The following is a 25568-nucleotide window of genomic DNA, read 5'->3' as shown; positions in this document are numbered from 1 at the left end:
ACTTACTAAGCTAGCAGTGTGACGTCCTTTACACATGCAGCCACCCCAGAATGTGATAGAACAGCCAGAAGAATGTGATTATTTTGAATCGAGGATACTACCTAGGTCCATCTCAGTGTAACATGAATTCAGTGAGAGCTGCTATCTGAGCATTGAGCACTCTCTTTACCTGAGGCCTTATAGAGCTCCTTGAGATGTCCCTCAGGGAGCCGAATCTGATGGACCGTGAGGTCAACCGTTCCGCCACCACAGTCAACCACTACATAGCGGTCACCTGGGGACACGGAGAGAGAGAAACGTCATTGGAGGCGAAGGAGCAGAAGACTATAGTGGTAGCCAATAACGCCTCTGAAGCATGACTTTTGATAATTTCCTCTAAAAGCGGCTTCTGTTTTTGGGACACACTCAGTGGATGTTCAACATGAGTAGTCATGATGCTATCGCGCCCTAAAATCCCAAGTGGGTACTGGAGAACTAGATACAGTGTATCTGATAGAGGATAAGCCAATTGCTATACTGGATTTCAGTCTTTTTATTCAGTAGATAACCTACTATCACCATGCCCACACTGTCACAGTGGTCAGTAATCACCATGTGATCATGTAATCAAACATACGATCACTGACATGTCAACATCCAGCCAAACCTACAGGAAGCATTTGATTAGTAGAGAAATGTAATCGATTAGACTGTAAATGCATGAGGTTATTAGCAAAAACTAGAAAGATAATAAGTAGAGTAGATCCTCCTACTCAATAAACATAAGGCTGTTGTTTTTCAGGGCACCGAATAACAAACACGATGCATGATCAGCAGCATAAGAAACAGCAGGAGCAATTACTGTATAGAGGGAGGAGGGAGAGAGAAACAGAAGCGTAAAAGAGAGAATGATACTCTACCTTCTTCCAGCTCCGACCAAAGCTCCCCTATGACATTTTCCACCAAAAAGGTGCGGCTCTGCCGTTTGCTCCGGACAGGCTCCTTGGCTGGTTATTGACAGAGAGAGAATGACCAAGCGTGAGAAGGGTGGAAGCGCTTTGGTGAAGCTGTGTGGGTCATACAATGTAAGTCAAGCGATAGGATGATGGGGCTATATGATGTCTCGGATGGATGTGTGAAGTCAGCAGCAGAACTCCAGAACTGTTCATATAGCCTAACTGCAGGTACCCATCCCAGAAACTGTGTTGACTTGCAGGAATGAGCAAATCCAATGTGAGACTATTTGGATCAAGTGTTTCATTTTCCGTTTTTTATATTCAAACTGTATTTTATGAGCATATACAGTTGATGTCGGAAGTTTACATACACCTTAGCCAAATACATTTAAACTGTTTTTCACAATTCCTGACATTTAATCCTAGTAAAAATTCCCTGTCTTAGGTCAGTTAGGATAACCACTTTATTTTAAGAATGTAAAATGTCAGAATAACAGTAGAGAGAATCATTTATTTCAGCTTTGATTTATTTCATCACATTCCCAGTGGGTAAGAAGTTTACATACACTCAATTAGTATTTGGTAGCATTGCCTTTAAATTGTTTAACTTGGGTCAAATGCTTCAGGTAGCCTTCCACAAGCTTCCCACAATAAATTGGGTGATTTTTGGGCCATTCCTCCTGACAGAGCTGGTGTAACGGAGTCAGGTTTGTAGGCCTACTTGCTCACGCACGCCTTTTCAGTTCTGCCCACACATTTTCTACAGGATTGAGGTCAGGGCTTTGAGATGGCCACTCCAATACCTTGACTTTGTTGTCCTTAAGCCATTTTGCCACAACTTTGGAAGTGTGTTTGGGGTCATTGTCCAGTTGCAAACTATAGTCTGGCTTTTTATGGCGGTTTTGGAGCAGTGGCTTCTTCCTTGCTGAGCGGCCTTTAAGTTTATGTCAATATAGGACTTGTTTTATGTGGATATAGATACTTTTGTACCGGTTTCCTCCAGCATCTTCACAAGGTTCTTTGCTGTTGTTCTGGGGTTGATTTGCACTTTTTGCACCAAAGTACGTTCATCTCTAGGAGATATAATTGATAGAGATCCTTTCTAAGCAGGAGATGGGAGATATGCTTCCTAAGCAGTATGACGGCTGCGTGGTCCCATGGTGTTTATACTTGTTTACTATTGTGTGTACAGATGAACGCGGTATCTTTGGGCATTTGGAAAATGCTCCCAAGAATGAACCAGACTTGTGGACGTCTGCAATTGTTTTTCTGAGGTCGTGTCTGATTCCTTTTGATTTTCCGATGATGTCAAGCAAAGAGGCACTGAGTTTGAAGGTAGGCCTTGAAATACATCCACAGGTACACCTCCAATTGACTCAAATGATGTCAATTATTCAATCAGAAGCTTCTAAAGCCATGACATAATTTTCTGGAATTTTCCAAGCTGTTTAAAGGCACAGTACACTTAGTGTATGTAAAATTCTGACCCACTGGAATTATGATACAGTGACTTTTAATTGAAATTAGCTGTCTGTAAACAATTGTTAGGAAAATTACTTGTGTCATGCACAAAGTAGATGTCCTAACCAACTTGCCAAAACTATAGTTTGTTAACAAGATATTTGAGGAGTGGTTGAAAGAACGAGTTTTAATGACTCCAACCTAAGTGTATGTAAACTTCCGACTTCAACTGTATGCTGATGAAATGTTCTTCCTATGGGGGAAACATGTGTTAGCTGCAGAGGGACGAGAGAACGCTGGCCAAGGAAAGGACATTCTACTCTAAATGTTCAGAACTGGAGAATGCACTTATGATCAGTACTTACAGGCTAATGATTACATTAATTGCATATGGACCTTGTAATCACTGGTTGAAAAGAGGACAGCAGTAGTAGTAGCATGACCACATCAACCAAGATGTCAGAAGGACATTTTCTCCAATAGAGCGAAAACAATATGAAGGGAAAGGAGGACTTTCCTTCTCCCATTAGTCCTCAGGAGGGTGTGAGAGTGGGGTCTATCTATGTCACCATTAACTATTCCGTCAACATGTCAAAACACAATGAAGAAATAACTTTCCGGGAATGCTGTGAGAACATTATGAGTTAGCTATGGTGGAAGCTGCTCGAATAGAGGAGCGGCTAGTATGGGAAAGTTAATGTAAGGCGGAAACAGCAGCAGCTGGACAGAAAGTACACTTTCCCTTCCCGTAGGCTTCCTTCCAACATAAAAACACCTCAGTTGGAAATGAGTTGTAGCATCCTGTTGGAAACACCATCATTAGGGAGGGGACATTGACTTGTGCCCCCCTCTTTTGGTCCAACCTTTCTCTGACGTCTGCATTGATACTGAAGATAATTCAAACACAAACTGACCATATATCAAAGGGTTCATTTCAAACCAACTACATTTCCCATAATTATTATGGAAAGACAGATGATAGAGTAGAAGATATTTCCGTTGGATGGTTGCTACATTGTTGTCGCCGGTTCTAAAATCCAGTATATAGACTTGGGATACTACGAGCACCATTTTGGAAAACAAACTCAGTATTTTACAAGAATGTAAAAATAAACGAGAAATACAGTACCAGTCAAATGTTTGGACACACCTACTCATTCAAGGGTTTTTCTTTATTTATACTATTTTCTACATTGTAGAACAATAGTGAAGACATCAAAACTATGAAATAACACATGAAATCATGTAGTAACCAAAAAGTGTTAAACAAATAAAAATATAGTTTAGATTTGAGATTCTTCCCCTTTGTCTTGATTACAGCTTTGCACACTCTTGGCATTCTCTCAACCAGTTTCACCTGGAACGCTTTCCAACAGTCTTGAAGGAGTTTCCACATATGCTGAGCACTTGTTGATTGCTTTTCTTTCACTCTGCCGTCCAACTCATCCCAAACCATCTCAATTGGGTTGAGGTCGGGTGATTGTGGAGGCCAGGTCATCTGATGCAGCACTCCATCACTCTCCTTCTTGGTCAAATAGCCCTTATACAGCCTGGAGGCGTGTTTTGGGACATTATCCTGTTGAAAAATAAATGATAGTCCCACTAAGCGCAAACCAGATGGGATGGTGAATCACTGCAGAATGCTGTGGTAGCCATGCTGGTCAAGTGTGCCTTGAATTCTAAGTAAATCACAGACAGTGTCACCAGCAAAGCACCACACCTCCTCCTCCATGCTTCACAGTGGGAATCACACATGCGGAGATCATCCGTTCACCTACTCTGCGTCTCACAAAGACACAGCAGTTGGAACCAAAAATGGCAAATTTGGACTCATCAGACCAAAGGACAGATTTTCACGGGTCTAATGTCCATTGCTCGTGTTTCTTGGCCCAAGTAAGTCTCTTCTTCTTATTGGTGTCCTTTAGTAGTGGGTTCTTTGCAGCAATTCGACCATGATGGCTAATTCACACAGTCTCCTCTGAACAGTTGATGTTAAGATGTGTCTGTTACTTGAACTCTGTGAAGCATTTATTTGGGTTGCAATCCGAGGTGCAGTTAACTCTAATGAATTTATCCTCTGCAGCAGAGGTAACTTTGGGTCTTCCATTCCTGTGGCAGGCCTCATGAGAGCCAGTTTCATCATAGCACTTGATGGTTTTTGTGACTGCACTTGAAGAAACTTTCAAAGTTCTTGAAATTTTCCGGATTGACTGACCTTCATGTCTTAAAGTAATGATGGACTGTCGTTTCTCTTTGCTTATTTGAGCTGTTCTTGCCATAATATGGACTTGGTCTTTTACCAAATAGAGCTATCTTCTGTATACCACCCATACGTTGTCACAACACAACTGATTGGCTCAAACACATTAAGAAGGAAAGAAATTCCACAAATTAACTTTTAACAAGGCACACCTGTTAATTGAAATGCATTCCAGGTGACTACCTCATGAAGCTGGTTGAGAGAATGCCTAGAGTGTAAAAAGCTGTCATCAAGGTAAACGGTGGCTACTTATATATTTTGATTTGTTTAACACTTTTTTTGGTTACTCCATGATCCTATATGTGTTATTTCATAGTGTTAATGTCTTCACTATTATTCCACAATGTAGAAAATAGTAAAAAAAAAGAAAAACCCTGGAATGAGTAGGTGAGTCCAAACTTTTGACTGGTACTGTATAAACTCTGCAAGTCTTAAAGTATGTGCTCATAATCATAGCTTTAGCCCCGGACCTAAGCCGACCAGACACAGCTTAAAGCAGGTCATTGGAGAGTCTTTAAAGAAAAACATCTGCTCCAAAGAGCCACCGCTCTTCCGCTCTATAATAGCATGAGGTTAGCATTGTAAACCATGATGGAGGCAATGAACATTAAATCAAATCAATTATCTTCATCCAAGAACCTTAAGGTAGCATGTGTCTAGTTACAGAGCAAATACTGTTTTCATATTGTTGCAGTGAGTAATAAGCATCAAAAAATACCAATGTACACAGTACAGTACATCATCTCTCATCTCAGTTCTTATTAAATACAGTATACCATATCTACTGTAGTCCTAAAGGGTTTCCTCTACTGTATGTGTGGGCGAATCAGATTGAATTCCAACTAAAGCTACAGTACTACTATATAACCATAATATAGCCTTCAGCTTCTGTACAGAGATTTAACCTCCTTAATACGCATAAGGTAAGCTGTTGAACATAAAATAAATGCATTCAAGCAAGTGAATGCTCGTGTGAGTGTGGTTTAGTCCTATCCCCAGTCAAAAGCTTAGCGAAATATGACTGAAGGGCACTAAGTTTCTAAATATCTTGTTTCGATGATATATGGAGAACCAAAACTCTTTACTGAAACAAAAGATCGACGAGTGAGAGAGAGGAAAGGCTTGAGGGAGTTTATGGTCATTTGTTATTGCGGATTCACGTGGGTGTCAAATATGAGATTGGATTTCATTGGATAATACGGCCCAGTTTAAGGTGGCATTATTTAGTATTTGAATGACCTTTTGTGCATATCAGTACATTTTCCGTGCTACATCCTGAATACGAATAGTTGTTGGCTAATTTTCCCATAGTATTCAAGGGCTCGTGCACATTTTAGGAAAAATAAGCAAAAGCAAATAGACATGGAGAATGTGATGATTTGTATTTGTCCATGATTTTTTTTTGTACCTGAATATGAAAATAAAAGTTATGTTAGGGTTGAGGATATTGTCCCATACACATTATCCATTGAGAGGAAATGTATGTTTAAGATTCATTGAAGGCACTGGTTGTTTGATTATTAGCAGCATTTTACATAACCTGGGACCTGACTTGAGTGGGAAGACGGTTTTCCCCGGCCACCACTACCTCTCCATCGTGAATACAGTTATCCAGAATGAATTCTACAGACAAAAACACAGATTTGACTCTTTTCGGAATGATAAACATGCTTATCGACCAATAACCAATCTATAGTCCAAGATTAGTTTCAGAGGCACATACTGTATGAAATCGTTACATGGGGGATGCAAAATGCTACAATGGTACATTATTGTGACGTTCAATGTGATGCTCATGTTCTGATTGGCCTGTGGGGTGACGGGGGGTGGGATTTACCCTGGGTCATCCCTGCCCCTACATTCTCAGTGGGGCTGAAACCATTCTGGTTGGTCTTGGTGCCAATGTCAATCATCTGGTGGAGGCGGAGCTTGCGGCAGTAGATGGAGGCTGCCTCGGGCTCAAGGGCAATAATCAGCTGCTCTGGGTTGTCACGGGGAACCAGACCAGCCTAGAGAACGGCAGAGCACAAACAGGAAATACTGGACATCAGCTTTTTCCTTAACGGGTCTCAGAAAGATGACCTCAATAAAACCAGCAATGTGAATAACTGTCCTAGTAAGTTACTATAAACATCCCTCATTGGTAAATATTCAGTGTATGTTAAGGATTCAAGATACCTCAAAATAGGCAATATGGCCGTCAGCACCAAACTTTTTCCTGAATTAATTTAGGAACATCAAAGTTACAATGTCTACATACCCTTACTCAGTAATACAACACTATACCATATACAGCTGAAATGGAACAATTTAACACAACCGTCATTCATCTAAAACATAATCTAGTTCACTACTAAACCATATATGGCTTTTGGAAAAGTATTGGGCTCATGGGCAGGCCACAGATTTGAATAAGAAAATACTCAAGGGATAAATCATGCAACCCTAGCATAAAAGCAATTCCCAAAAGCTATTATATTTCTCGAAACATCCACAAGCAACAACTGCTTTTGCAGCATTCGAACAACGGCTTAACTTGAAGGCCTATCAATCAACATGCTGTTCTGGCTGGTTTGTGTTTCTGTCCACAATATACACAGAAAAAGACAGGCAAAGTATAAAAGCTGAACATTGCATCACATCTCTGTGCTTTGTGAGATTCTGCATGTTGCGGTGAAGGGGTCAAGGAGAGTGAGGAGGAAAGGAGGAGAGGGAGACGTAGGTAAGGTAGGGGTGTTTCGTTTCCTCCAGTACCAGTAATAAAAGATCCAGCCAGAGGATGCTGAGTCACTGCAGATACGCAGCCACTCCCCCAGCCCCTAACCAAACATCCTCCCCCTCTTACTGTGCCTCAACCTCCACTGCAGATATCAGGTGATCAAGCTGTCTAAAGAGCCTCTCTCCTCTTCTTCTCTCCTCCTCTCATATCTCTCTCCTTCTATTGCTCTCTTCCCTCTCTCCTCCTCCTCTCTCTCCAGCCCATCCTCTTTGTTCACTGCAGAGGGGAGGGTGGTGTCTCTATCCGGCGGCTGCAGCCACAGACAGACTGCCACACCCATGTGACACTCTCTCACACATACTAATGTACTGTACCTCCACCCCTCCCTCCTCACACAGCCCTCCACCCCTCCCTCCTCACACGCCCCTCCCTCATCACACACCCCCCTCCCCACACACCCCTCCCTCCCCACACACAAACTCCTCTAGCCCTCTCCCCTGAAATTCCTCTACACAGAGTACCATACCGTATTACCATGTGCCCATCGCACAGCTCTCTGCAGCTCCCTCCCAACACTGTGCTCCTCTGGGAGAAAACAAACAACCCTGCCTTTCTTACTATGCTGTAAGCTGGCATTTGTGTATTGTGGAATAGCATACACTGGAGTTAGAGTTGAACCAAGGTATTTGCCTTATTTATTTTCCTCTCCCTCACAGCCTATTGAGAATGATCACAATAGCCCCTTCATTCTCATCCTCAGTATGCACACCCTCCCTGCTATCCCTTGTCTCACTGTCTTATCCTCAAATTCTCTATCTTGGGACGACTAGTGATGAAATTATCCCTCTCCCTGGTGGCTCCCTCAAGCTGCCCTCCCTCTACTCTTGGTCCTCTCCTCTACTGCAGTCGTGGTGGATCAGTCTTTCTCTCTCTACCTCCATACAGGAGAGAGAGCAAGAGAAAGAGGGGGAGGAGAGTAGTCGTCACTGTCTGGCACTGCAGCTCCAGAGCAGCAACCAACCTCTCTCCTATCGGTAATAAATCACAGCAGCAGCCAGGGTGGTAAAGCTAATCATGCACCGTCATCACTTTCTCTCCCAAGTACCTGCAGTGCCTCTGCCAAACGAGAGCTAATGGCGAGACTGTACGGACACATCATTTACTCTGAGGGAGATAGATGGTTTGATCGGCAAACATTTGTCATTTGAGTTGTTGAAAGCAGACTACAGCAGACAGAGTAATTTGAAACAAGGAATATTTGACTTTCAACCTTGCAATGCATGTCTGTGCGTGTGTTTATGCATGCATGAGTGTATGTGTCTCCCTATGTGATTGCATGCGTGTGCACATGGACGTGTGTCGATTGACAGGGGCCAACCCACCTTGTAGGCTGCCTCCCTCATGAACTGCTTGGCTGGCATTTTCCAGATGGCTGGCACTGTGATGACCCATCTGATGTCTGCATTGTCAAACTCTGCACCCGCCTGGTCACTCAACTCCTGCACGGGATCACATCAAGCATGGCATCTATGTTGACCCACCATAACATCAGCACTATCGCTGAGCATTAAATGCGACATCTAATTCATATAAGATACATGTATTCAATATATGAAACTAATGTATTTATTTTTTTGCATGTACTATACCATGCAGTAGAACCTGGTAATACTTTACCTTTAGTGCTTGCTCCTTGAAGAACGCCAGAGCATATGCAAAGATATCAATAGCTTTTACTCTCTTCCCATTGGCTGCATGGAGTTCTGTGTCGATGGAGAGATTCTGATTGGGGGAAAGAAGGGACGACACAGAAAACTAAAGCTCCACCTTATCGTAATCTTTTCATTTAAACACCCTACAGACATCTACTGATAAATACTAAGACAGACCCCAGTCAACATACTCAGCCTCATCCAAATCGTGTCCACTTTACCAAATCGTGTCCACTTCACCTCTATGGTGAAATATGTGCAATAACAGTAGCCTGAGCTCACAGTTACTGGCGGTGTTACCTCTTACTTGGCACAGAACACAGAACTTCAAGAGCTTGCTGCAATGTCAGCTCAGGGCAGCCAAGCTGCTAGCCCAATAATGGACTAGAGGAGCCTAACGTTACTCCAAGGACCTTACATGTTCTGCTTAAAGGGCGAATTGGCTCTGGAAGTCAAAACAGCCAAATACGCCTTCTAAACGTGAATCGATTCTCAATTGCGGTACGGTTCTGGAAACATAAATTCCTTTCCTTTCATATCACATCAAAATAATTTCACAAATGCGAAACATACACTTACTGTACACCGGTGGTGGTCAGTGCCGTTTATGATGAGGGAGGACACATTTTTTTCATGAGCATGGCCTTTCTATTACAGCATGTTGGATGACTGTCATTCACATTCCATTCGCCCAGTTCAATGTAACATCGATAGGTTTAGGCTACTACATGATACTCAAATTGTCCCTATACCCATCATGAGGTAGCTACAACCAAGCCTATGAATGAAAGTTCACAACTAGTCGTGAGAAAAATTTGAGGTGACAGACAGTGACACATGGACAGACAGTGACACACTCACCACCTTGCACACTCTTGCCTACATCATCTTATCTATGGTGTAAATGAATACACCCCTGATCATGCATAAACACAGTTCACCTTCATAGTAGCCATAGTATTCCTTCTATCCTCTATGCACTCTCCTCCTCTCACCTATTGTCTTCATTGTGGACTTCAATGAACAACACATCAGCTGTGGGACCAGGCGAAAAAACCTTTCCAAGCCAAACCATGTCATAACCGCGACACACAGCCTACATCGTTGTCCCCATATTAGCTAAAGTAACGTCCTAGTCAACATAACGTTAGCTAATAGAACTAACGCGTTAGTAATCCCGCTACAATCATGCAGTAACGTTACAGTATATAGTCAGTAAGCAGTTACACCGGCAGTCCCCAGTGGCAATAAATTCATAAAACCAAAAGCTTAACTTGAGTTCCAGTGTCGTGTTGGATAGTCATAGCCAGCTAGCTAACATAGCATCCCTTTGTTTGAGCCGGGTGTTTGACTAACTAAATCAGCCAGCTGCATTTGCAGCTGCATTGACTAACCCCTGACACTGTATGTTAAATTGTGACGTGCCATGACCTAACGTACAGCACGCATAATGCAACTCATTCTGTGTCGTACAGCCTCTCTCCACCAGGTGACGCGCTTCTCTCGCAGATTAAAACCAAGAAAGGGACAGGGTAAGGGGGGATACCTAGTCAATTGTACAACTGAATGCATACATTTTTTGTGTCATTGCTGCAAGCCAACATGACTCTCAAAAGCCACGACAGCTGCTGCTTACTTCTGAAGATAACTTTAGCAACGCCCTAAAAACCCATTTCAAATTCGACACGAACTTTCAAATAGGTATGTAATGAAACATTATATAAACTCTTAATAGTGTTTTATTTACATTTTAGAGGTGATAAGTTGGACAGATCGGGTGAAAAAAGCTGTTTCCCAACACGGCTTATCTCCCCCTTTCCCTATCATGCAGTAGGTTTCGCTTCCCCACCAGTCATTTTTAAAAAGACCAGACGGAGCTCATTGCCTTCTTCAGTCATGCAGAGATGGGCATCATGAAGGTCTCGTCATTGATTTTGCTGGAAAGGGGAGAAATTGTGCTTTACAATGGTATTCCTATTACAGTTGACCTGGAAGTATTACGTTTTTTGTGCGCAAAAATAATTGTACGTTACTGCGTGATGTACAAAAGTGCGTAAGCTAACTATAAGTGAAACTGAAAAAAATGACGAAATCTCTCTCTCCTCCTTCATGTTGGAAGAAATTAATTTGTTGAAAACTGTTCAACTATTGTCTTTCTCTCTCTTTGAGTCAACTACTCACCACATTTTATGCACTGCAGTGCTAGCAAGCTTATGCTTTCAGTACTAGATTCATTCTCTGATCCTTTGGTCATGTGGACAACATATCAGTTCATGCTGCAAGAGCTCTGATAGGTTGGAGGATGTCCTCTGGAAGTTGTCATAATTACTGTGTAAGTCTATGGAAGGGGGTGAGAACCAAGAGCCTCCTAGGTTTTGTATTGAAGTCAATGTACCAAGAGGAGAACGGAAGCTGGCTGTCCTCCGGCTACACCATAGTGCAGAGTGCTGTTGAGGCTACTGTAGACCTGCATTGAAAAACAGTGTATTTTAATTAATTATTTGGTGACGTGATATATTTAGTATAGTTTTATCCAAAACTTTTTCCAATTTTAATTTTTATGAAATTTACCGAGGCATGGTCCTCTACTTCCTCCTCTGAGGAACTGCTGTACACTGTTTTTACCGGCTTTAACACAGTTGCAGCCGACAGTATTTTTCAGCCTTTCGTTCACACACAGGTGTTAGGAGATGCAGAATGCTAATTAGCACAGGTAGTCGACTCTATTTTCCGTCCGTTTTCCATAAACACTAACATGGAGAAATGGCCGTGTGAGAACACTAACACTAACCCTGTGTTTAAATTGAACATTTTATGTCTTTTTAAAATTATTTCTCGCTGATATGAAAGGTCCTTATGCTTCCAAAACTGTACCGCAAGCGGTGCGTGTTAATGTACAGGCCGAGCATCGGGGCTCTTAACAACACTCCCCCATATAGAAGACGCCTTCGTCCAATGACTCTTATGTGTAATGTAATGGAACTGAGAGTCTTGATCAAGGGCTACCAAGCTGCCAGCCCTGCACAAGGGCAGACACAGAGTAATAAGGGAAGTGTGTGTTTGAGCGAGTGTGCGTGTGTGTGTCTTTACCGCTGTTGTATGGAGTTTCATTTTGAACTTCTCCAGGTAGAGCCAGTGCTTGGACTCGGTAGGGTCCAGGTCGTGGTAGAAGTCACGTGCTGCATAGCCAAAACTATGGAACTTCCTGTCCGGGGTCAGGAGGATGGTGGTAGGCGTCTTCTGATTGGACACTCCGGGGTCGCCGCCCTCCCAGCGTCTGGGAATGAACACAAAACATTTAAACCAATGAGCAACTTGGTTAAGTCAACGTAGTTCAGTTGAAGTTTTACTCTAATCTCAATGTTTACAACGCAGGTTCAAATGAGATGACAACAGTACTGGTTGATTTTTTTTTTTTAAATCCAATGTATTTTCCACGTTTATTCCACGTTATAATATGTTGACAATTTACGTTGAAACAACATTGATTCAACTAGTGTGTGCCCAGTGGATTCTATCTTTCATCTGTTGAAACAACTGGTTGAAAATTATGTAGGCCTCTTTGCAAATGATACTGGTAAATTATTAAGGGCCCAGACAGGTCCCTGCAGTGCATTTTCTCTATTTGTGTCAAAGGGCTCAATATGGCTCAAGAAGGTGGAATGCATAAGAACATTCATGTATCCTGTCAATATTCCAACCTGAACTAAAATGTCTGCAGACTCAAGACACGACCAAGGTCAATCACACAAATTCAAGTAGTGTGTCCTCATCAGTCCCTTGTTGTCAGTCTAATGGCTTTCTGAACCTGACCTACACGATAATTGAGCTACACTAGTTCTGGGCAAATCAAGACTAACTATAATTAGTTTGCTTCCCTTGGAGATTAGTGTATGTTTGCTGCTAAATGCCCTGATGAGATTATGGGTCTGTTTTACTGGGGGAGAAGCCTGCTGTGATGGACTAAATTGGAAAATTTGGGGGAAACCACTAGATGCTCACTGCTAATCTGAATCATGATGGAGATTATCTTGGGCTCTACTGCGCACAATCCAAGATTATCATTGATAGTTCAGATGTTCTTCATCATCATCATTATGATCATTGCCAATCGTCATGACCATATTCATCATCATGCTAGATGGTATGTCCACAGCCATATGGGAATCGTGATCCTCTTTGAAAAGACCTAGAGAATTCTGCTCCACTCCAAATCACATCACAGTGTTTCATGATCATGATCTATGAAGCCCTAATCTATGCTTGGTTACTAATTAACATGGTAATTTGATACAATCCAATAATCCCGACCTGAAGCCTATTTATTCAAGACTCATTCTGTCACATGATTCAAACATTGCAACAACAACATAGCCTCAATGTGACTGCATCAGCGTATTAGTCATTGTAACAGAAATTAAAACATGGTTGTGATTTAAACTATCAATGAATGCCAATTTTTTCACAGTATAGCTAAACTGATCTACATGTCAGAACATGACAGGTGAAGAATAGCTTTCTGTATAACATAACCTTACATAGTCTGGAATGGAATATGCCTTACTGCATTAACAGCTCACTGAATAATGCATTAAGGAGTGAGAGTCTTTAAATTATGCATTTATTTTCACTGTGCGTACAGTATGTAAAACTGGGATTTAGAGCAGTGGGAGGCCAGAGGTGTCACGTTCTGACCTTTATTTCCTTTGTTTTGTCATTATTTAGTATGGTCAGGGCGTGAGTTGGGGTGGGCAGTCTATGTTTGTTTTTCTATGATTTGGGTATTTCTATGTTTCGGCCGAGTATGGTTCTCAATCAGAGGCAGGTGTCATTAGTTGTCTCTAATTGAGAATCATACTTAGGTAGCCTGGGTTTCACTGTGTGTTTGTGGGTGATTGTTCCTGTCTCTGTGTTTGCACCAGATAGGGCTGTTTTTGGTTTTCCACGTTTATTGTTTTGTAGTGTTCGTGTTTATCTTTTTTTTATTAAACATGAATCAATATAACCACGCTGCGTTTTGGTCCGCCTCTCTTTCACCACAAGGAAACCGTTACAAGAGGTCAGACCTCTTGACAAACACAATTTAAAAGCCTTACATGCTGACCAGACCGGACGCGTGCGCGAGCGTCGCAAAATAAATGTAGAAATCCATGTTATTCAATTATTGCACCCACACTGCTCGCCTGCGCCAACGAGCGTATGCGACGCCAAGGGCTAAAATAGAACTCATTCCTATTTCTGACGCAGATCGCGCTGAAAGTCCTGCATCTCTCATCTCATCATTGGTTTATAGAAGCAGGTACCCACGTGCCATCTCCTCATTGGTTATACCCACGTGGGTGACTGAAAGACGAACTGTTTTGCCGGTAGTCGTGGTAATACAATGAAAGTTTAGATGCGATCACCATATAAATTAAACTATGAAAAAGCCTGGAAGGGGGAGAGATGACTAGAAACGATTCGGTTGGCCGTTTCATGTGTGGATTAATTTGTCAGAGTAGAGGTCCTTGTGCATTTCAGGTAAAATAACAACTCAATGTTTATATCCCAGGACAAATTAGCTAGCAACAGCAAGCTAGCTAAATCGGACAAATTAACCTTAGCTAGCAAGTGCAAGCTAACTAGGTAAATTGCCATACATGTTTAATGATTTTCGACCTGTCCCCAAATTAATGTCATTGGTTCAGAATTTGTTTTGATATTTTAACCTGCGTGTCGTGATCGCGTTTGGTGTGGGGGGGGGGGGGGCAAAATACATTTATGCACGATAGCACACGATGGTTTGGGTTCCGTGTTAGTGCACGTACAGTACATATTACTAAATGTGTTTCATCACCCTAGGGATCCATTTTTATCTAGAACAAAGACATAGAAAGAGTTGGAAGTTTATTCAGCATAGAATTTCTACATCTCTGTGTAGGGGCTTGTGATACTGTTCTACCTAGTAGTCTAACCAACAAAAGGTTCTAAACTGCTACAGAATTGATTTTCTGGTGCTAGAAAGTGTTACCTGTTTTCTGTTAATATTTTGCAAGTGGGAAAGTGCTGATTTTGATCGAGAATCATGCATAAAACTGTAACAAGCTGTATATAGCACTTAATTTGTTGTTCGGGGAATCTTTACTTTACTATTTCTATTATCCACAACTTTTACTTCACGACATTCCTAAAGAAAATAGTGTACTTTTTACTCCATACATTTTCCCTGACACCCAAAAGTACTCGTTATATTTTGAATGCCAATTCACACATGTATCAAGAGAACACCCCATGTCATCCTACAGCCTCTGATCTGGCGGAATCACTAATCAAACATGCCTCATTTGTAAATTACTTCTGAGTGTTGGAGTGTGCCACTGGCTATCCGCAAATTAAAATAACAAGAAATTGGTGCCGTCTGGTTTGCTTAATATAAGGAATTAGAAATTATATATATATTGTTAAATGTTTTAATTTTAAAGTATATTTTAGCAATTACATTTACTTTGATACTTAAGTATATTCAAAACCAAATACTTGTAGACTTTTATTCAAGTAGTATTTTACTGGGTGACTTTCACTTTTACTTTGAGCCTATTTTCTATCAAGGTATCTTTACTTTTACTCAAGTATGACAATTGGGTAGTTTTCCACCACTGAATTGGATTCCTGCTCCATTGTGAGGGCCAGTGACAGTGAGGACAGGGGATGAATACTAATGTCTATGTCATAGAGACGCAAATAGCTGATGCTCACTATCAATACACCAATGCATTCCTTCTCTATTCAAAGAGGAGTTCTACCCTGAAATCTCTATCATGTGAAAAAATGTTACAGCACCCCAAAATAGTTCATTTGAGGTATGGGCAAACTTTACAGATCCAGTCTGAGGGCTTATCCAGTGAAGCCATTGTTTATGTAAGGTTTTGGAGAAGATGGTTCCATCCAAACTAAATAATCTTAGAGCTTTGGGTGTTTTCACTGCAAGGTCTAGTAGTACTAGTAAAAATATATTGCTCAACTGTTATCTGATGTTTGGAGTTAATGACAGGAGAGGATTCTGCAATAGATGCTTCTCTTAGTCTGGGTCTCTGTGTATCTTTGTGTTTCACCACCCTAGGGATATTACATTAACGATGCTCCATTTTTATCTAGAACAAAGACATAGAAAGAGTTGGAAGTTTATTCAGCACAGAATTTCTACATCTCTGTGTAGGGGCTTGTGATGCTGTTCTACCTAGTATTCTAACCAACAAAAGTTTCTAAACTGCTTGCTACAGAATTGATTTTCTAGTGCTAGAAAGTGTCACCTGTTGCCTGTTAATAGTGCAAGTGTGAAAGTGCTGATTTTGATCGAGAGTCATGCATAAAACTTTAACATGCTGTAAATAGAGTTCCCAGACAAGTTTAACTATGAATTGATTTTTTTTTAAATCAACAAAAACCTGCAACCACAATGGCCTTTTACAGATACGATTAGCCAACCCTGCTCTAAGATATACCATGAACTCAAAGTTCAAATAGGGCCCCTTAAAACTAGCGCATTAAACCATATAAACACCTGTCGGTTTTGTGAGGTACTGCAATGCAGTGTATGGAGGTTGGCCCTGGTGCCTGGCACACACAGGAGAGAGAGTTGACCTGTGTGTTTTATGGGTCAGAGGATCTCAGGACTGTAGTCCAGCTTGTTCCTCAGCTCAGTGAACCAGCTCCTCCTCCCAGCTCTAACAGGACCATTACACTGACTGGGACCATGACGACCGCCAATGAGGCATATAAGTGGTGAGAGAGGGAGCAAACACTGTTTCATTTGCCTTCTAAAGACAGTCATTGGGAATCCAGTTAGAAGCCTCTGCGCCCTATACATCTCCATTTGATGACAATGAATTTGAGGAGCAATACTTTGATCAACACGTTTAACCTGGCTATCAGCAACCCTTCTGGTATGATTACGCCTAGACAAGTGCTAAGACCAGAAAGTTGAACTATGCATTCGTATCATTATTAGCTATCTCTCTTGCATCACCTGCCAGATAATATTTAATAAGACTGCTACGGAAAAGAACAGCCTGACCTGAGTGAACCTCCCTATGACTCCTTCAATCTCGCTCTCTCCTCCTGCTACCAGGGACTGCATTGCAGCGTTGGCTTGGCTCACCTCATGGTGTGAATGCATTCTGGCTCCTTAGTGAAGGCGTAAGCATAGCCGCTGGAAGTGGTGCCAAAGTCGATAGCAACCACCACGATGAACGAAGGTCCCGTGTGGGCATTCGAGTCCGTGTCATTTTGCTGAGGTGGAGAGGACAGAAAATCAGAGTCAACAAATGGAGAATGTTTAAGGAGATGTGTGATTTATTCTGGATGGAAAAGCAGATGAGTTAAAAAAGACTGTGTGGTGAATCTCATACCAATCTAGCCTACCAATCTCCCTACCAATCTCTCATACCAAAGTAATGGAGTTGTTTGACTTCATTCGGCTCTTATGGATCGATCTCCACGCAGAATATTCCATGGAATGTTTCTTACCTGAATGTGGGAGGGTGACAGTGGGGTGATGCCAGGGTCACCCATGCTCTTTGCTGGAGAGGGAGTTGCCATTGCATCTGAGGAGACAGAGAGAAGTAGATACAACGAGTGGTAAAACAATAACAAACAACAGATACTGTGCTTTGCAAAAGTATTCATCCCACTTGGCATTTTTCCTATTTTGTTGCATTACAAACTGTAATTTAAAAAAAAAATAGATATTTTAAATTTTACCCCCTCTTTCTCCCCAATTTCGTGGTATCCAATTGTTAGTAATTACTATCTTGTCTTATCGCTACAACTCCCGTACGGGCTTGGGAGAGACAAAGGTCGAAAGCCATGTGTCCTCCAAAACACAACCCAACCAAGCCGTACTGCTTCTTAACACAGCGCACATCCAACCCCGAAACCAGCCACACCAATGTCGGAGGAAACACCGTGCACCTGGCGACCTTGGTTACAGTGCCTTGCGAAAGTATTCGGCCCCCTTGAACTTTGCGACCTTTTGCCAAAATTCAGGCTTCTAACATAAAGATATAAAACTGTATTTTTTGTGAAGAATCAACAACAAGTGGGACACAATCATGAAGTGGAACGACATTTATTGGATATTTCAAACTTTTTTAAACAAATCAAAAACTGAAAAATTGGGCGTGCAAAATTATTCAGCCCCTTTACTTTCAGTGCAGCAAACTCTCTCCAGAAGTTCAGTGAGGATCTCTGAATGATCCAATGTTGACCTAAATGACTAATGATGATAAATACAATCCACCTGTGTGTAATCAAGTCTCCGTATAAATGCACCTGCACTGTGATAGTCTCAGAGATCCATTAAAAGCGCAGAGAAGCATCATGAAGAACAAGGAACACACCAGGCAGGTCCGAGATACTGTTGTGAAGAAGTTTAAAGCCGGATTTGGATACAAAAAGATTTCCCAAGCTTTAAACATCCCAAGGAGCACTGTGCAAGCGATAATATTGAAATGGAAGGAGTATCAGACCACTGCAAATCTACCAAGACCTGGCCGTCCCTCTAAACTTTCAGCTCATACAAGGAGAAGACTGATCAGAGATGCAGCCAAGAGGCTCATGATCACTCTGGATGAACTGCAGAGATCTACAGCTGAGGTGGGAGACTCTGTCCATAGGACAACACTCAGTCGTATATTGCACAAATCTGGCCTTTATGGAAGAGTGGCAAGAAGAAAGCCATTTCTTAAAGATATCCATAAAAAGTGTCGTTTAAAGTTTGCAAAGTTCAAAGGGGCCGAATACTTTCGCAAGGCACTGTAAATGTCTTGGAATGGCTCAGTCAAAGCCCAGACCTCAATCCAATTGAGAATCTGTGGTATGACTTAAAGATTGCTGTACATCAGTGGAACCCATCCAACTTGAAGGAGCTGGAGCAGTTTCGCCTTGAAGAATGGGCAAAGATCCCAGTGGTTAGATGTGCCAAGCTTATAGAGACAGCTGTAATTGCTGCAAAAGGTGACTCTACAAAGTATTGACTTTGGGGTGGGGGGTGGGTGGGGTGAAGTTCTCCGTTGTTTTGGCTTATTTCTTGTTGTTTCACAATAAAAAAAATGTGTATCTTCAAAGTGGTATGCATGTTGTGGATATCAAATGATACAAACCCCCCAAAATCTATTTTAATTCCAGGTTGCAAGGCAACAAAATAAATAGAAATGCCAAGGGGGTGAATACTTTTGCAAGCCACTGTAGCTCAATCAAAATAATGAGATTTAGTACATACTGTATGTCTATTAGTATATTGTCACTCACTATTTCTCAACCATTCATATAAATTGTGCAGCTGTGATCTTAGTTTTGATTATTCAGTCATCCTCTGATAATACACTACAAAGAATATTGCCATTCTAATTTTATTCGAAACTCCTAACTATATAACAACTCTTCATTTAAGAGAAAACGGCTGATGCACCTGCCTTTTAAACAAAACACCATTTGAAATGAATTAAAGATTGTATTTGTCCATTTGCCACCACTTTCATTAGATTCACTTAATACTGCAGCACTTATGAAAAGGCCCTTTGACAATGCACAATAACAGTGCTTCCTCTACAGTTTTAAGTGTCTGGGGATGGTCTCTCAATGGGACATCATGTTATCTGTCCTTTTTTCCACATGGCACATCCTTTTCTCGCCCTTACAGAGTGGCTGAGTGGTCCGAATCCCCACAATGCACTTCTCTTGGTAATTACTGTATGGAATTATGGACCACCTGTGGATAGACACCACTTTCTCCACCCCCTCCCCCATGCCCCCATCCTAAAATCATAACCTTGAGTCTTATTTTAGTGTAATCTGCATTTCCTACATCCATCCTTTTAATTTAAATGAATGATACACATTGATTCTTAGAGAACATCATTTATAAAGGCCGCATGAGCTTAGCTCTTACTGTTGTGCTGCAAACTGGATGTAGACATAGTAACATAGTAAATGTAAATCTGTCTCCCTCCATTTAGTATGATATGTTACATTTATTAATTTGTGGATGTCCTTCATGTATGATATGTTATGAAATGTTACAAATTGCAATTCGTACAATATGTTACAAATTTGCAATACATATGATACAGGATGTTATGAATTGTGATTTGTTGTGGCTAATGTTAGCTAGGTGGTGAACGCTAGCTAGGCTAGGGGTTAGGGGTTAAGGTTAGAGTTAAGGTTATGACTTATGGATAGGGATAAGGTTAGGGGAAGGATTAGCTAAAATGCTAAGCAGTTGCAATAGCTAAAAAGTAGTAAGCAGTTGCAAAGTTGCTAATTAGCTAAAGCTGTCCATGATGTGATTTGAACACGCAACCTTTGGGTTTAAGTAACCATACCAAACGTAACAGGGCCATGCACAGACCTTTCAGGGGGCAGCCCCCCACCATTCATATCTCAATTTTTTTTGAGCATATGCCTATTTATATCTGGACCAACACACTCACTCATCATCACAAATTGTAAGCATGCTAGTTACAGTGCATCGGGAAAAGAGGCTGGGCTATCAGCTGATCATTGATATTGATGTTTGCTGTAAATCCTCTTGCTAGCTAGCTTGATTTATTTGACTGATTGTGATTTACCTCTCTATGTCTTTCTGCCTCTCTCTGCTGCACATATCAGCCAACCAGACCGAATATTGATGACAATGTAGGCTAAATCAATTGTTATCATGTGTTAATCAAATGTCATGCTGCTGTGGCAGTACTGTTGACATTTAAACTAGCTAGCTAGCTACACACACTCTATTTCTCAAGCCATGCATATCTGGATACCGGGTGTGTGCAATTTCTGTACAGACTACAGTGAAAAAGGCGCAACCGTATCCACAAGCTCCGTACAGGGCAGATCAACAGGCGCAACAAACGGACGGGGTGGGGGGGTGGCGAACTTGACGACGACTTGCGGGCAGTGGGTTCCGAACAGCAATGACAAAAATGTATACAAAAAATAATAATTTTGGGGGAAATTATACCACCACCTAAAAGGGCACTTTGGAGAGTGGAAGGGAGCCCTATCTGTGCACGTGCCTGAAACGTAACATATCATACTAATTTGAGTGTCACAGATTTATATTTACTATGTTACGTCTAGTTTTTGAGGCCAGGCTGCGTACCCCATCAGAACCCAAAATATAAGCCTGTTTAACGTTCTTTGTAGAAACATTAAATAAGAATTGTAAACAAACACTGGTTAACAAACACCTCAAAATATGGTTAAAACTTAATTTTGAAATCAAGGATGGTCAGTCCTTGTATACATCGCTCTCTCTATGAATTTGAGAGTGGAAACATTTCTCCAGCCGCGTCCCTCAGCTGTTACCAAAAACACTGGTGGGGAGCCGTTGGTTGTTGTTTGAAATGCAGATTTCCCCTTTAAAAGAGAGCAAGAAAAATCAAGGAGTCTGAGTTTGTGTGTGTGTGTGTGTGTTTGTGTAGTTTGTTTACCTGGCAGAATAAAAGTCTTCATGAGAAATTGTATAAAAATGTGTATTGAGTTCCATACAAGTGGTTGAAAATATCAATTCAGACCTTTTTTCAGACAATTGAGTGCAAGTGGATTTGGGCATCTGGTTGAGAATGTTATATTTATTTATTTTCAATTTGATTGAATAATCAATTAAATCATTTACACAAGTCTACCAGGAACTAGAAAGTGGTGTCGAAGTCGATCAATCACTGACAATCACATTGTGGAGATGGCAATATAAACGTAAGTAAATTTACATAACTGGCAACAGCAAATACATTATTCATTTAATAGTGTGGTGCCTTTACACTTACATAACTGTAATGTTATATAACAATATCATGATTTTATTCAACATCCCACACTATTGTTAATGTCGGGCTCTGAAAAAGTGCTTATAATTCATCCGAAATAAGCAAACAATGCTCTTGCTCAACCTATCAACTGCCAACAAAGTTTTCTCAGAATGAGTGCTGAAGAATCAATGTTTCAATGAAGGTAGCTCACTTCAGAGAGATTGGATTGTATAGTGAAGTGGAGAAGCCCTAGAATAGCCTACAATCCTGAATTCTAATAGTCAAAATACAATCAAGTCCCAACAGCACGACATCATTTTCTTCTAATCATCAGAGTGAAAAAAATCAACATTGAGCCACCACAAAAAGAGCTGCTAGATGAAGCCATAGATAGAGTATCCTGTTTCCCCTCCCTTTCTACATCCTAGCAGAGTGGTCCTGCTGCCTGGAATGTTCTACACACATTCTGACAGGAAGCAGAGCCATTCCTCCTCCATAAGCGACTGACAGGCCTCCAGCCAGATATGTGTGCTGCATCTATAAAGTGGAAAACTTTTTCAGAGAGGCTCTCGATTTTTGTGCCTGGACTTTTTTTCTCCTCTCGGCAGGAGGAGCTTTTACTTCCTGTTCTCGTCACATTCCTGTTTCTCCAGACAACTCTTTGCATTTTTCAGGCCCTCAGTACAGATCTCAGAATGGGTTTATACAGGAGAACTAGGCCCCAATCTGTAACTGCACAGTAGAGGTTTTTCCGGTACCACAAATGAGCAGCAAGAACAGGAATGTAAAACTGGTGTCAAAGTTAATTATAAGTTTAAAGAAATAAAAAAAGGGGCCAGTAGCATGCTACTACTGCATTTTCCTGTGTGCATATTTGGTATTGTATAGGCAAAGGCAGAGTTAGGATATGTCAGATACATTGACCACACTAGAGCTTTTCTAACCGGCCTGAGCCCTGATGGGCCCCGACATTAAACATTGGGTTTGGGCCGGGAAGTGCCTGTTTTTTAATCTGTAACTAGGGTACGGGCAGGGCTCGGGTATCACACAATTGATCAGTAAAAAAATGTAAGCTGAGCCATTTGCTTGTGCTCCACAGTACAGTACAGTCATATCTGACTAAGATCATAACATGGTGTCAGAAGTGCTTCAACCTCATCAGATATAAGACAGGAGAGATTATTTCACCGAAAATAATAATGCTACTTGTGAGTGATGAAAAAGTAGCTAACAGCTAACTGCTCTCTCAGGTCTCTGCATTGAGCAGAGCAGCCCAAGCGGAGCCATTGCTATGGATACTCTCAGACCCAGAGCCGCCATGAGCAGTGCGCATGCAGAGCGAGCAGTGCTTAAGGAGCGAGTGACACACAGAAAGGAGCAGCTAATGGATTTACTAACGGAGGAAGTCATTTCTGATTTCAGGTTTCGGGCAAGGCCTGAACGTCGCGGGCATGGGTAGGACTCAAGCTTAAAATTCATGCCTGTGCCTCTATACCTCACTAACAAGTTGTCATACACTACTCATTTGAATCCTTAAGACACAAATGGTTTGGAATAGATCATGAAAAACAGGTTATTTCTATCTCTAGAAGCCTGGGTACATTGACAAGCTCTTCGTCTGTCGAATGACATTGATGATTCTTCTCGTGTGATCATCATAGCCCACTCTCAGTGAGTGCCTGTGTGATGAAGAAAAAAAAAGCCAATCCTATCGAAGCTTTTAACCTCTGGCCATGTGCCACTCCCCTGGGAAATGATGTCAGAGCTTCCGCTTGTCATCTCTGCCCAGATAGCTAGGCTCACACCACCTCTTCAATATAACTTCAAGTGTAAGGGGATGGAAAGAAATGGCCGCACATGATATTACCTTCACGTAGTCTCTGATTTTCTCATATTTTCATACTATAAGATTGAAGGACCAGTGAATTTCATTGCTGCCCGTACGGGAAGATGAGAGCGAGAAAAAGGCAAAAGATGCATAAACACGATGAGCAAACACCTTCCTTGTATTGCTGTTGTTGTTCAGAGATGCATACAATAACCAAAAAAGAGGCTAGTCTTTCATTATGGCTAGCACGAACATTTGATTAAAAAGGAACAGGGTAAGGACTTCTCCATCTTGGATCATCTGCTAATTTATCAAGAACCGAGTTCACGATCGGTGCATTATCAGCGACAGTGTTGAAACCCATCCTTTACTCCCAAAATGTATGACCTATATGCAAGCATATACTGTACTTTACCTTCATTAAAGACAGAAGCAGAGGACTCAATATCGCATAGTGCAAGTCCTGATTAACTTCAACATGCTCCTTCTCATGTCTTGCTTAGGTTAGATTTAACCTGTGTGTCTTGTCCAATAGACCTAATCTACAGATCGTTGTATTTGGAATCTGCCAAACTGGCCAAGCATGTTAAGCGAGAAGAAATAGGTCCTTGGAGCAATAAACCACATTTTTAAAACATTCTTTACGTTTAGCGCGAAAATAAACATAACATTTTTGTTAAATAACTAACATCTGGCGAGCGAGTGCATGTTAAATGCCGAACCACAGTCCACAGCCCATTCAAAGGATCATTGAAAAATCATAGACAAGTGAGATTCTTGTCTCTTTGCAAGTCTGATTAGATCTATTTGAAGTCCGTTCCAGAGTAATTCACAAGGTACTGTAGCCCTCATAGGCACACAGACGGATAACTTCAGCCTTAAATGACAACAATGATATTCTACAAAGGACAAGTGCATGTGTATTGTGCATGTCATCAATTCAAGACATTCTGTACTTTTATGTATTATATAGTACAACTGACATGTATAGATACTGTAAACATCAGAGAATGTGAAGATCAACCGTTTCTCCAGAGAGTGGACACTGATTGGGACAGCAGACGCAATTTGTGGCGTAATCAACAACGCCTACAAAGGCAAAGAGATGCCCCATTACATTCACTACCACAAACATTCAGTGCCACAAAAAAAAAGCCCTTTCAAAAGGCTACATTCATGTGGATGAAGGGAAACTTAGATTGGGCGGCTCTTCTTTTGAGAGAATGTCCTACTTCTTCCCTCATCTGAGGTCCCATTCATGCCATGCGGCAGCACAGCAAGCAGTCAGAGGGAAGCTGAGAGAGAGAGAGAGAGAGAGAGAGAGAGAGAGAGAGAGAGAGAGAGAGGAGGGGGGCCGCCATCATTCTCCCTCCCTCTTTATCAACTGCATCCAGCTGGCCAAGTGCCCAGACACACAGTGCAGAGAAGCTGCAGCCTGACAACAGCTGTGCCTAAGAGAGTTTCTAGCACCCTTCATAGTCCGCACACACTCATGCATGCATATACACACACTCATAGCTAACTGTTTCCAGACCTGCTTTTCAGGTGTCCTGCTACGACTACTATAGGCCTGTTTAAAATAAATGTGGTAAAACTGAGATACTCCTCCACAGATGAGTGGAATGTATTGTGTAATAGTTACAGATAATGACTATTGTAGGGAGAATGGTGGACGGTCATTTGGCATGATGCTTCAGAGAATATGTCAACATTACTCAGAATATTTTGTGAAACATGCAACTTGTTAGAAAAAATATATAAAATCACATCATAATTTACACACTAATAAGTATATTTGAATATACAAATGCAATCCCTGTGTGATAAATCCTGCATATTATGAAAAGTTAAAGATTCTCCCTCCA

The 25568-nt window shown here is 41.4% G+C and overlaps 1 protein-coding gene across 4 annotated transcripts in view; it reads right to left on the bottom strand.

Moving 5' to 3' along the window:
• Positions 1-25568, bottom strand: part of LOC135512370 (heat shock 70 kDa protein 12A-like) — a 45337-nt gene that overhangs the window by 6000 nt on the left and 13769 nt on the right. For 3 of the 4 annotated variants that reach the window (XM_064934350.1, XM_064934353.1, XM_064934349.1), the window contains 8 exons: positions 17593-17669; positions 17225-17355; positions 12178-12364; positions 9053-9157; positions 8758-8874; positions 6494-6665; positions 900-986; positions 170-274 (listed from right to left, as the gene is read on the bottom strand). In XM_064934350.1, the coding sequence (XP_064790422.1) occupies positions 170-274; positions 900-986; positions 6494-6665; positions 8758-8874; positions 9053-9157; positions 12178-12364; positions 17225-17355; positions 17593-17669 (981 nt within the window). The remainder of the gene's footprint in view (positions 1-169; positions 275-899; positions 987-6493; positions 6666-8757; positions 8875-9052; positions 9158-12177; positions 12365-17224; positions 17356-17592; positions 17670-25568) is intronic. The other variant, XM_064934352.1, reaches the window with a different exon arrangement.

The sequence above is a fragment of the Oncorhynchus masou genome, chromosome 24 (genome assembly GCF_036934945.1).
Source record: "Oncorhynchus masou masou isolate Uvic2021 chromosome 24, UVic_Omas_1.1, whole genome shotgun sequence".
Classification (NCBI taxonomy): Eukaryota; Metazoa; Chordata; class Actinopteri; order Salmoniformes; family Salmonidae; genus Oncorhynchus; species Oncorhynchus masou.
Note: the sequence above shows the minus strand (reverse complement) of the source record. Positions and strands in the feature narration are given on the sequence as shown.